This window comes from Chelonia mydas, chromosome 10 (assembly GCF_015237465.2).
Source record: "Chelonia mydas isolate rCheMyd1 chromosome 10, rCheMyd1.pri.v2, whole genome shotgun sequence".
Classification (NCBI taxonomy): Eukaryota; Metazoa; Chordata; order Testudines; family Cheloniidae; genus Chelonia; species Chelonia mydas.
The window spans coordinates 61,066,765-61,079,938 of NC_051250.2; the positions used below are offsets into that span (position 1 = coordinate 61,066,765).

General features: G+C 39.6%; 1 protein-coding gene across 20 annotated transcripts in view; it reads left to right on the top strand.

Annotated features, from left to right (window-relative positions):
• MYO5A (myosin VA) overlaps positions 1-13,174 on the top strand; it is a 205,958-nt gene that overhangs the window by 73,495 nt on the left and 119,289 nt on the right. For all 20 annotated transcript variants that reach the window (XM_037910148.2, XM_043524713.1, XM_043524710.1 and 17 more), the window contains exons 2-3: positions 8,844-8,954; positions 10,367-10,538. In XM_037910148.2, coding sequence (XP_037766076.1) covers positions 8,844-8,954; positions 10,367-10,538 — 283 coding nt within the window. The remainder of the gene's footprint in view (positions 1-8,843; positions 8,955-10,366; positions 10,539-13,174) is intronic.

Sequence of the window (13,174 nt, forward strand, 5' to 3'; positions counted from 1 at the left end):
TGTAGGTGGAAAAGGAAGCTCTAGAGTCTCTCTGTCCATTGTTCTGCCTCCACCTCTTTAGAGTCACTATTTGGATAGCATTAGTTACTGCCTCTTATCAACACAATGGAAATAGCTGTACTTGCTTGAAGTGATCATATAAACTCCTGGAAAATTTAGTTCTATGTGATTCTATGCCAGGTATTTCTTTACATGATTCTACTGACCCTACAGAATAGTCCAGAGACTGAATCACGCCTAGTAAATGATTCCATATGCTTGTATTTAATCATTCTTTGTGGTTCTTCAGTGCTCCATCTAAATGCAAGCTAACTCGTTCATAAGAATTGTTATACTCATTCTGTGAATGGTTTCTTATTCTGCTTTGTGGCAGTTGTCCATTCCGCCCCCCCCACGCCAATTCAGACTTAATTTTGTAGTGTAGACATGACCTATGTCGACCTAATTTACGTCAGCATACAGCCACTGAAGTTATTCAGTCGCTTGTGTGTGTGCACACTTGTGTCAGCGGTGTGCATTCTCACCAGGAACACTTGTATTGATTGTATTGTCAACATGGGGCATAGCTGGATGGCTCCTGAAAGCCAGTAACAGTCGATGTAAGCAACGCAGTGTCTATTCTGCTCAGGGAGGTGGTGTTACTAATTTGGCATAGAGAGGCACTTAAGTTGGTGGCAGGAGCCAAATTTAAGTGAGGACTTCCACCGCTAGGTTGATGCAAGGCAGCTTATGTTGACCTAAGCATGTAGTGTAGACCAGCCTTAGTTTCAATTTATGAATTCTCAGAAATTAAAGGTAAACTGCTTTCTAACAGCCATCTAAAGTGCAATCACACTTTAAGATCCCAGCACAGGACGAGCTTTTCAAACTAGATCAGTTACACCCAACTCTTTTCACCAGGAATCTGGCAGAGGATAAAAAATTTCAGAGAGCACCTCTCAGGATTAGAGGTTTGCTGGGAGTTGAACTGTACTCATTTTACTGATATGTCTGTAGATTTTTGTTCTATTTTGGCTTTCAGTAATTCATAATAAAACTGCTGCTGAGGAATTCCCCATCAGGTATGTACTGATGAACTGTGGGCATAGCATCCAAAGATACATTTCCGACCATTCAAAAACATTGGCTAGTAAAACACAGTTTGGGTTACCAGGGCTCTACCTAAAGATATCTGATTTGAATGGTTTTTGTTGTTTGTATCATTGGCTGAGTGTGTTTTGGATAAAAACTCCATTTAACCCATGCAACTAGTGCATCATTGGAACTTGTTGTCTAGGTAATTTCTGTAATTGCATCTTTCTGGGTGCACATGTGTGTGTGTTTGCCAGTGGTCCATTAGAATGAGCAAAATTGCAGCAGTTTCAAACCTACAACGTACTTTAAAAGGACTAAAAAAATATTAACTAGGTATCCCTCTGGGAAGTAAAGCAAATACTAAGGAGTTAGTGAAGGATATAGTTAAACCTGTGTGGTCATCCTCTTGCAGTTTTCCATTTCAATACTTTTCCGTAGTGATTTAGAAATTCGTATTGAACTTTTATTAATGTTAATGTTTCAGAGAGACTAAGGACCAAGTGCACTGATAGCATAAGTAGGCACAACTTCACTGAAGTCCAATTGCCCCTTAGTTCAATTCTCTGTTTAATTTTAATTCTATCTCTAGGCTGGGATTTCATGCCCACTATAATTCGTTGGAGAAGTCTGTTTCCATTCAAAGGGCCAGTGAAGCCTTGCAGGTTGGGTTTGATTTTTAATTTTAAGCATTTGTGGGCAAGTAATGGAAGGATGTAGAAGGACTTGGCTCTTCAGATCAACTTGTCCCAAGGTTTGAAGAAAAATTACTTGAGACTTATTGTCTAGACCACTAGGCATACTAGCCAGATACAGAACAGAGGGGGAAAGAAGCAGCAGAGTGATTCTCATGTTTGAGGAGTTGGCCATTTGGGGTTGCCAGTTCTAGATAAGTGAGTTAGTGATTTCACAAATTGTTATTCTATCTTAGTCTCACCAAACAAGATTTGCATTTTTAAGAAGGAAAAGATCCCAGATGTTACCACAAAACTAGTCCCGTAATACAAGATCCTCAACTGTTACTGGAAAAGTTCTCTAGTGACTCTCCAGAAGATACTTTAGGTACTTCCCTTTCTGGTGTTTTCTGCTCTTTCTTTAGACTTATTTGGAGAAAATTGTATCCAGCTTGATCCCCATTCACAGATATAAGTGATTGGACATAAGTAAAGTTTGCTTCTTTCCTAACAGCCTCTTTAGTTGAAGAATGGTGTGAAGCACTGTGGGACAGGGGCCATGTATTCTGTTTGCGTCTGTACAGCATCTAGCACATTGTTGGTGCCACCAATAACAAGGAATTAGTAATAATTAAAAGTATACAGGGTACTATGTGTTATGCATATTTAAGCTTTCAAGTTTTGTTACCTTACTGGGGACTTCATTCTAATGGAGCAGATCCACCCTGAACTGTTGAGACAGTGTATATAGACCAGCTGCCTTCATCATTCCCTTTTTCCCTGACCAGCTTTAGTCTCCAAGTCTTACTTTGATAATGAAGAACTTGAGATGGCTTTCTTGGTTGAGTATCATTACTGTCAGGGTTATGACCTACCTGTTGGCCACTTTCCACTACTAGGACATCTTGGAAATCTTCCTGTCTTTCCACCCTTGTCTTTAAACAAGTTGTTGCCTTGGCACAGATCTGACCAATTCAGTGGTTTCTATTACTCTAGCCTGGATATTGCTGGTACCCTAAGAGTAAGATAATATAAAAGTCAATGACTCTAAAGCTTTATTACCATCAAATCTTATATTGATGAAGATTTTACCACTAACTGTATACAGTGCTGTGAAAGTCTTACATTTCCCTAGCTCTTTGAGCTGGATAGTGACACACATATACACCTATTGCTGATTGTCTGCATTAAACTTATTTTCTGTTGAATTAGAGTTCTGACCTTGTGAAATAGTATTAGGCTAAAACTTGGGGGAACACATTTTCAGTTGAAATCAATAAGAAAGAGAGTCTCTTTTCACAAGGATATGGCAGTCTCTATGGAATAAGTAATGCTGTTTCCATCAAACATACTATTAATTATAAAAAGATAATTCCATCGTTTCACTTACAAAAAGACTGTATGTTTATCAAACTCTGAAAAATCCTTACAGTGTCTGTGAAGGGCTTTGAAGTTATAAAAAGTGCTAGGTATTATTCAGTAAACTTTCTACAGGGCCTGATGTTTCCACTGGAAAATCAGGGCATGCACACTGTCTGGCATAATTTATTAATATTGGAAGGCAAATCACATGGTGTAGCTGTCAATATATTTCTCAAAGCTACTGTAGCTCAGTTACTCATTGGTCCATTTTATACCTTAGAAAATTTAAAAGGATAATTAAGAGAAATGATAATAAAGGACACAAAACTAAGACACTGACTTGCAGAGAGAACACTAGGGTGTCCTGATTCTGTAGCACACAGCAGCTATTTAAGTTAGTGATAGTTTTGTGTGGTCTGCTCTAGGATTGGACCCTATCAAAATCCAGGATGACCATGAGGGTTTAATATAAAATGATGCTGTTTATGATAAAGAATGCCCTGGAAATCAGTGAGCAAAACAGTTCTGCTAATTTGACAAAGCCGAAATATTATGAAATTATTTGATATTTATAAGTAGGGACATCTCTCTTTCTCTTGTTCCACCCTGCCCCCACTTCTGCTTCTTTTACCAAGGTATTTTCTGTGGCGAGGTTTTCAGTATAAACAATGATGATCAAACCATAGACTAGAAAGCTACAGCATTATTCTCTAAGCCAGACTTTAATATCCTTGAGATTATCTCATGTGGAAGACTCAGCTGGCATGGGCAACCCAGTTTCCATGGTGATTTACGTTCTGCTTTCTCTTTCCCCATGTAGTCAGACAGTAGAAAATGGTACAGTTTCTTTTGAATAGATTAAAGGTGCCAATTTCATATTGGCTCAGAATTGTGTATTTGGAGGCTGACTCTCAACATCAGAAGCCTGTTACAGAGAACTCCGTGCCATTTTATTAACATGGAATTAAGACTGTAACACAATTAATACAACACCTTGTCTGCATCAGAAAACTCTTCTTCATGTAGCCTAGAGTGAAGCAAGCCTATAGCACTTTTCTTGATAAGTAATATCAATGCTTTCCTCAGTGAAGCTCTGCTATTCTCTCCTATATAGTCTGTCTCTTTTGTATGTATGAATGTTTAAATGATTAAATGTTTAAATCCAAACATCAAAACATCCATCCTCAAACTTGTGAAAATGAATTGAAAACATTTTTATTAATACTTTTATAAAGCTTCTCCACATACCCACCACTAGAGCCAGTGTTGTAGGCCTGCACACTGCCTAACCATATCAAAACAGTGTTTAAAATAAATGGATAATTTCCCCTCCATAAACACATGCTATTTCCAGCAGATCTCCAAAGACAGACTCTAACGGTGTGGAAATGTCAGTTAAATCCCTCCAGCTTTTAACCCAGTTAAACCACATTGGGCTATAGATCAAAGAAGATTGCTATGATGCAGTGTACCGAAAGGACTTTCTGTTTTAAACCTATTGCTGATCAAGCTTTTTCTTAGAAATTAACCCTACTTTTTTCTCCGTTGTCTAATTGGAATGTGTTGGTTTTTTTTTAATGCAGCAAATGTATTCCTACAGTAGATAAATACTGAAGAAAAGTTAATAGGCTTCATATTTTTATTTAATCTGAATGAAAAGAATTGACACATGCCTGTTTGGAGATCAGTCTTACATTGACTAAGAGTTCCATCATCTGATTTTGGAATGTGGGCAAGTAACTCTTTAGTAAACCACTCCCTTTCCCAGATTAAATATTTATTCAAGTGCTGTTTGCCTCCCACCAGGTCACAGAAAGTGTCCTGTATGATCTGCAGTATTCCACACATGGGATAGAATAGGAAGATTGCACTGGAAGGCTCATCTAAAGGGCTCAATATCTCCTGACTTGACAAACTTTTAAAGTGGCACTTCTTCAGCCTTGTGCAGAGGGGGTGCCCATGGGACCTCTTGCCCCTGAACCAGGCATCATCTTTAATACACAGGTGTGGCCTGTGGAAACTACTTTTCTTAGCATGCAGCACTATGGATTGATTCCAAGATCATGCCTCTCAATTATTAAGAAGTAGTGGATGAAATCTGCTCTATTTTATGCCAAGTGTGCGGTGCAGCCCTTATGCGTCTGGCAAGTTGCCAATATAACATCTGGTAGAGCAAATTGTTGCTGCACCTGATCTAGGGGGAGATTTTCAAAGGTATAAATGACAGGCACTTAATCTCCACTGAAAGTCACTGTCTACTCATATACACTAAAAAGTGCAGTAGTTATTGTGGCTGTGAACACCTTTATAATACTCAGTCGATATACAGCTTAACCATTTGAAACTAGTACAGAAAAGTGACCCAATTGGTTGTCACAATCCAGTTATCAGAGAAATCTTTTGTCTTCATATATTCTACACTTTTCTAATTAGTCAGACACAGCTACTTCAGGAATGGTTCAACTAGTAAGCAATTTAAATGTGAGGGGATGCTTTCTTCAGATTTTTCTTCTCCAGTTCAGAATAATGTATTTTCACAATAGTTGATGTGACTGCATACATTTCATAAGACTTTGGCCTAACTAAATATTTGAACAATAGAAAATACAGCTGAACATCATGAAAAGCAATGTGATTTTATGGAAAATAGGTCTCCTCAAATTTGGGATTCTTTTTTGATGATATCACATGTTTGTTTGATTAAAAATAGAACTGGTTTAAAATTTTCAAACAGAACAGTTTTCCATCAGAAAATGTGGATTTAACAGGATCAAAATGTCCATAGGCAACCAGGCAGGCTGTTTGGCAAGTGGGCAGACTCCCTAGCTACCTGGCCAGACAAGCTGCCCAGCTGACACATAATACATTATATAAAAGTAAAATCATTTTGACTTTGACATTATTTTATTATACATTTTAATATTATAAAAGTTGAGTAATAAAAATCAGTTTGCCCTATAGATAAGAACAAAACTATTTCAGCCTTATCAAAAGGAAATTAAATGAAACGTTTCAATTTTTCTGAAATACTGGAATTTTGTTCTGCAGGACATTTTGAAGTTCTGATTTTTGGTCTGTCATAATTTTTTTTATTTTATTTATTTTTTTTTAATTTTAGAATTTCCAGCACAGTGAGATTCTGGGTTCTGGCCAGTTCTAGATAATGATAATTGTGTTGACACCATATAATTTGCCTTCTGTAAGGCATTTGACAGAGTCCTGCATGACATTCTCATTAAAAAAAGAGCAGAATACAAAATCATTAAATGGACTAACAACTGGCTAATAGTTGATCTCAAAGTAATTTATAAAGGGGGAGTTATCATTCAGTGGGGGGCGAGGGAGTTTCTAGTAGGCACCATCAGGGACAGTTGTTGGACCAGTTCTGATATATTTATCAATGTTTGGGGAAAAACGTAGTCATTGCTGATGAAAATTTGCAGATGCTACAAACATTGGTGGAGTATTAATTGATTATAGATAAGGCTACATTTTAGTCATGGGTATTTTTAGTAAAAGTCATGGACAGGTCACGGGCAGTAAACAAAAATTCACAGCCCATGACCTGTCCATGACTTTTACTATACACCCCTGACTAAAACTTGGGCAGGGTCTGCCTAGGGGCATCGTGTGTGCTGGGGGAGAACAGCCTGGGACCCCCGCTGGTGTTGGTGGGGCGTGGGTGGCGGTGCACGACCCAGGACCCCCACTGGTGCTGGGGGAAGGGAGTCGGCGGAGCTGACATGCTCCTTACCTGGCTCTGCGCCTTCCCCCACCAGCAGCAGCAGAGTTTGCGTGTGGGAGGGGGTGGGGGGACGGGGTGAGGTGGGCTCTGGGGGGCTCCTAGGTGGACGCATTACCAGACAGCCCTGTGTGCTGCCTCTGCTCAGAGCGCTGGCTTCGCAGCTCCCATTGGCCAGGAACCGTGGCTAATAGGAGCTGCGGGGGCGGTGCCTGCAGGCGGAGGCAGCACACAGAGCAGCCTGGCCATGCCTCCGCCTAGGAGCTGAGCGAGGGGGAAGTTGCCGCTTCTGGGGAGCCCTCCAGGTAAGAGCCGCCCAGAGCCTGCCTCACCCTGTCCCGTGCCCCAACTCCCTGCCCCCCACACCCCAAACTCTGCTGCGGGGGGTGGGGGGCTGGCCTGAGACTTCCCCAGCAGCGGCCAGTATGACTGATGCAGGGGCTGCCTGAGCTGCCCCTGAGCCAGGCACACCGGCCGCTGCAGAAGTCATGGAGGTCACGAAAAGTCACAGAATCCGTGACTGCCGTGACAAATTTGCAGCCTTAATTATAGGGACAAGTTCAGTGCTATAGAGTAATCAGGATTGCTTATGAGCTAGGCTCCTTTAAACAACATGCTTTTTACTAAAAGCTAAATGCAAGGTCATACACCTAGGCACAAAGAATCAGACCACTGTCTATCATGCTGACCACTATTGTCTCATTGGAACAATTCACAAAGGGATGTGGTTGATTCTCCATCCCTTGAAGTTTTAAAATCAAGATTGGATGTCTTTCTAAAAATAGGCTCTAGCTCAACCACAAGGTATGGGCTTGTTGCAAGAATTCAGAGTGAAATTATTTGTCTTGTGTCCTGCAGGAGGCCAGAATTAGATGATCATAATGGTGCCTTCTGGCTTTAAAGCCTTTGAAAAAGATAATATGGGTAACCAAACCTCCTGCTAGGAAGGCTCTTTCTATCAAGTACACTACTGAACAAGGTGTATTATTGGCTTTTTTGTCATCCTCTGAGCCATTTCATGTTGTGCAATATTGGAGCTAAGAAACGGGAATGGTCTGACCTGGTGGGGAAGCTTGTATGATCCAAAGCTAAGTATAAACCCTGAGAATCACTGGTACAATTAATTGTCAGTTAGAAGTGGATGAACCAGAAGGTTATCAGTCTGTGACTTAATTATTTGAAAAAGTTGCAGCTTCTTCTTTACACTTTTAGTGATACTAATTAAATGCTATGGTTGGAATTGTCCCCTCACTGATGCAAACCTGAAAGGAGTAGTCATTGTGTGGCTCACATCTGATTTTGATCCCTTCTATGGGAGCAGGAGGAAAACTGTTACTTTGGGATGTGCAGTATTTTTAAAGTCTGAAAGACAGTGTTAACATAGATTAAAGTCCATTCATTCTTGTTTAGAGGAGAGTATTCTTTTAATACTTTTGAGATCATCTGTTTTAAATTAGCTAACAAATGCAGTAGCAACAAAGGAAAATGGGTAGTGGCTTTTAAAGCTGTAGCTTATGTTACTCAGCTACAATTTCCACACAGATACAGATGAGTATTTTACAAATAGTACACTTTTGCTATATTCTAGTCTTATTCCTAGTTGTATACAGTACTTGCTGAAATTGTCCAACTCACAAATTGTTTGAATTAAATCTATTAGAAAATAAATTCTTGGTTGTTAAAAAGATATTTATCTTGTCTGGATTTTCAGAATTGAGCTTATATCTTGCTGAAGTTATTTTTTATTGGAAATGAAGGCTTTGATGTCCTTTGTGAATAGGAAATAAAATTCAGTTTGTATGTATGTCTTTCTCAGTAGATTAGAACAGCCATTATATTAATGATAAACATTTTAGTTTATGGTGATAGCCATTATTTGAAGGTTCAGATGTTGTCCAAATATATAGGAATAAGGCTTTTGGTGCTGTGTGTGTTAATTTCATTATAAATCATGAGAAATTACTGATCTTTTGCTTGTTGATTTTGTATTGCAGTATGCCAGGGTTTGGATCCCTGATCCAGAGGAAGTCTGGAAGTCAGCAGAACTTCTCAAAGATTACAAAGAAGGAGATAAAGTCATCCAGCTTCGACTCGAAGAGGGAAAGGTAAGGTTACATGTTTGTCGTTAGGCCTACAGGCCTTGATATTGGCTGCAGGCCATTGTATACTAGTATGAAAGGTCAAATTTTCAAAATGAGGCCATATTAACATATGTGCAGTCATTTGGGCTCATAGTCTTTGAGCCCTTGTACATGACAGGAATTATATAATTGAAATGCACAACATTTATTCTCACTTGATTTTTTTACACTCCACCTGTCCTATCCTTCCCTCATATTTTATTGTATCTTTATCTTCTGCTAATTCTGTAACTGAAGTCATCATCTTATTTGACATCCCAGTTAGCTGCTGTGGAGATGCTATCACAAGAAGAGAGGAAACATTCTACATATAGAAATTATGATTTCTAGGAGCTCTTATCTTTCTATTAAACATCAGATTATTTTTGTTAAAGAAATTTAAATGTATTGAAGAGGGGTGTTTCATCTAAGATACAGTGGCCAATACACCAGTAGTAAGATCTGCTTTTAGAAACTGAACATCTACAGAAATTGTTTGTTTTAATTTGTCTGCTACACAAAGCAATATAGATCTGGCTTGCATAAAGATGCCTACAGTAGTTAAATAACATTAACAGAATACACAAATAGAATTGTATCTAAATAGGATGTTTTTCAGTATTTTTTTCCAAATGTCATATGATCCTTCAAGACTTTCATATAACAATATAGATGAAAACTGAAAACTACCTTCCCAGTTTGGAAGGACTCAGAAATTTCCACTTGCTCTTTCTGAAGGTGCTGCTCACTTGTACGTCACACTTGCAGAATGGGGTTGCATATGTCAATAAAATCAAATTGCATTACAAAAAGGTATCATTGTCAGGAAGGTTAGTGTACTGTTAGAGTTATAGCTTGTATGTCTCTTTGTATATAGAGAGAACTCTGTATTTGTATATATTTTTTAAAAAATTGGATTTAAATATTCTTGTTAGTGTTGCTGTCCCAGCATTCTCACATTGTATTACTGCATGACAACAAGATAGTCAAACTGACTGAAGCAAAGTAAACTATTTTCTCAGTCCATTCTGCGTGAGAGGAAAAAAATAAACAAACAGCATAAATTATTAAAAATTAAATTGGATTTTTAAAATTAATGTAGTTTTAGTTAAATCTAAATTGGTGTTAGCAACAAGGTAAAGGATTTTATTTTAAAAAGTTAACCTTTAAGGTCCTGCTACGTGTAAGAAATCCTAGTTGGATATTTTCAGTTAAGTTACTGGAGGAAGCATTACAAGCAGAAGGCAACACTTAGGAATGCACAAGACAAGGTAAACTCATTCAGGGAATGATTACTAAAGGAAAAATGGTTGGTGAGACAAAGTGGACGGATAAGCTAAAGATGGAAAATATTAAAATACTTCTTTTCATGTAATATGTGTGTATTTAATTTTCAGGATTTAGAATATTGCCTTGATCCAAAGACCAAGGAACTGCCTCCCTTACGAAACCCTGACATACTTGTTGGTGAAAATGATCTCACAGCACTCAGTTATCTCCATGAACCTGCTGTTCTACACAATCTCAAAGTTCGCTTTATAGATTCAAAACTCATTTATACCTATTGCGGTAAGCACATAACCCGTTTCCTTTATACTATTGCAAGGGACCAAAAAAATAAAAATAAAAATATTGAAATTGCCACGGGTAGGAAAAAAGAAGGTTGATTATTGATAGGTCTCTGATTTTAAATAAAGTCCTGTTTTCATTAATTATAAGGCAGTTTGGGGATCCTTTAGTAAGAAAGGCCTGTGTAGATACAACACATTACTACCTACATCAGGTAGGCCCTGCAAGTATGAAGATTCAGAGTAAATCTGCTTCATTTTTATGTGCTGCTAGGTTCCCAAAGGGCTCTGTTTAAAATGGCTGTTCAGAATGCTCACCTTGAGGTCATGGGGATTCTTGAATGAACATTGTGCCCCTTACACATGCTTACCTAAGTATGTATATTGGCTGGAGGAGAGCTTTGAAAAATGTAAATGTATCTTTGGAAATGTGTCAGACTAAGTTTATAAAGCCTTTCGTTTGCTGGACTTACTCTTTCACAGTATGGCTAACTTGGTATTGTGCTTGCATTGAGGATTCCAATTACCCTTCCTTCGTACCATTTTCATTCAGTTGAACTGCAGGAATGAGGTTATAGCAACTACAGAGAGTGTATGTGCCAGTGTTTGTGTGTTCATAACTGTGCTGTTTGTTAGTGGTAAAGAACATTTAACTCATAGCAGTGCAGATTTGTGATCATACAATATCTGGAAGTATAATTGGCCATAATTAAGGCTAAGATTTTTTCACGTGTATTTTTAGTAAGAGAAATGAACAGGTCACGGGCAGTAAACAAAAATTCACGCAGCTATGACTTGTCCGTTACTTTACTAAAAATAACCGGAGACAGGGCTAGGTAGCGAGGAGGAATGGAGTCCCATGGGGTGGGGACTGAGGGTACTGACATGCCAAGCCCCCTGCAATGGCAGGGGGTACAGCCCTGACTCCAGTGGCCACAGCAGGGGTCACAGCCACAGGGGGGGACATAGCCCTTGCTCCAGAGCTGGCCCAGCTGTGGGAAAGGTGTGTGTGACCTGACTGCAGCCTCCACCAAGCCTCGGCTGCAGGGAGGGGGTGGGCACACGGCCCTGGGAAGCTGCAAGAGGGGTGTGCGGCCCCAGCTGCAGCCTCCAGCAAAAGCCTTAGGAATGGGGTGTGCGGCCCTGGCTGCAGCCCCCGGAGGAAGCATGGGACTGTGGCGGCAGGGTCCTGATCTCAGCGAGCCCCAGTTGCAGGGCAGGGGTGCGCAGTCCCACCTCCTCCTGAAGCCCTAGAAGTCATGGAGGTCCGACAAAGTCACAGAATCCTTGCCTGCCCTGACCTTCATGACTAAATCGTAGCCTTAGCCATAATTTGTTCAATCAACCAAAACTGGAAGCATTTACTATAATGATGACTTCATCATAATTGCGGTTGAGTGATAAATTTTAAAGGAACATTGTGAAGTAGCTTAGGCCAAAAATTTAGATTTCACGCAGTGGGTTTTTTAATTCCAAATCCTGGTATTTATTGGAAATATGTTGCTAACTCTTAATATAACATTTCAATTAAAACAATTTCATGTTCATTTTTAGATATTTCCTTGTATTTTGTTTTTTAAACATCATGCTAGTGCATGAGAAACAGAAAGTTAAACTAGTTAGCCTGTTTAGACTGCTCAAGGTGTGTAAAATATAAAAAGCTAATTGCATAATTGGTGGGAAGTTAACCAGCTTATGAAAATTCCCTTTAATAGTTGCTGTTAGTAATACAGATCAGGGATATTTCTCCCAAAATATGTGCCAGATTTTCCTGTCATGTAAATCGGTCTGGCTCCATTGTAGTCAGTGTAGTTAGGTCAATTAATTCTAGTTGTGAATTTGTGCCATGATTTTTACCCATACTGTTTCCCTTTAATTTTTTAATGGACCATTTTAACTTATTTCATTTTTTAATTTAGACTAGTCCATTTTTCTAAGGACAGCCCCAATTTGTTTTGTGCAGAATTCCCAGAGCATAGGTAGCCATCGTGAATTACCATTGTTTGAGTCTGCTGCTTGCAGTTGGATTTTGTCACTGGGTCGCACTTTGCACTGCTTTAGTATAAATTAGGCTGGGCTGTAATTGAGGGAATCTTGTCACAGGGCAAGGGAGTCTTTGGGTATGTCTACACTACAAAATTAGGTCAATTTTATAGAAGTCAATCTTTAGAAAGTGATTTTATAGTCGATTGTGTATGTCCCCACTAAGCACATTAAGTCGGCGGAGTGTGTCCTCAGTACCGTGGCTAGCATCAATTCACGGAGCAGTGCATTGTGGGTAGCTATCCCACAGGTCCCGCAGTCTTTGCTGCCCATTAGAATTCTGGGTTAGGATCCCAATGCCTGATGGGGCAAAAACATTGTCGCGGGTGGTTTTGGGTACGTGTCGTCAGTCTCCCCTCCCTCCGTGAAAGCAATGGCAGACAATCGTATCACGCCTTTTTTCCTGGGTTACCTGTGCAGATGCCATAGCACGGCAAGCATGGAGCCCACTCAGCTCACCGCTGCTGTTGTGAGCATTGTAAACACCTCGTGCATTATCCTGCAGTATATGCATACCTGGCTAAGAGACACCAGCACGAGGACGATTGTGAGGAGGACATGGACACATACGTTCCTGAAAGCCGAGGATGTGGC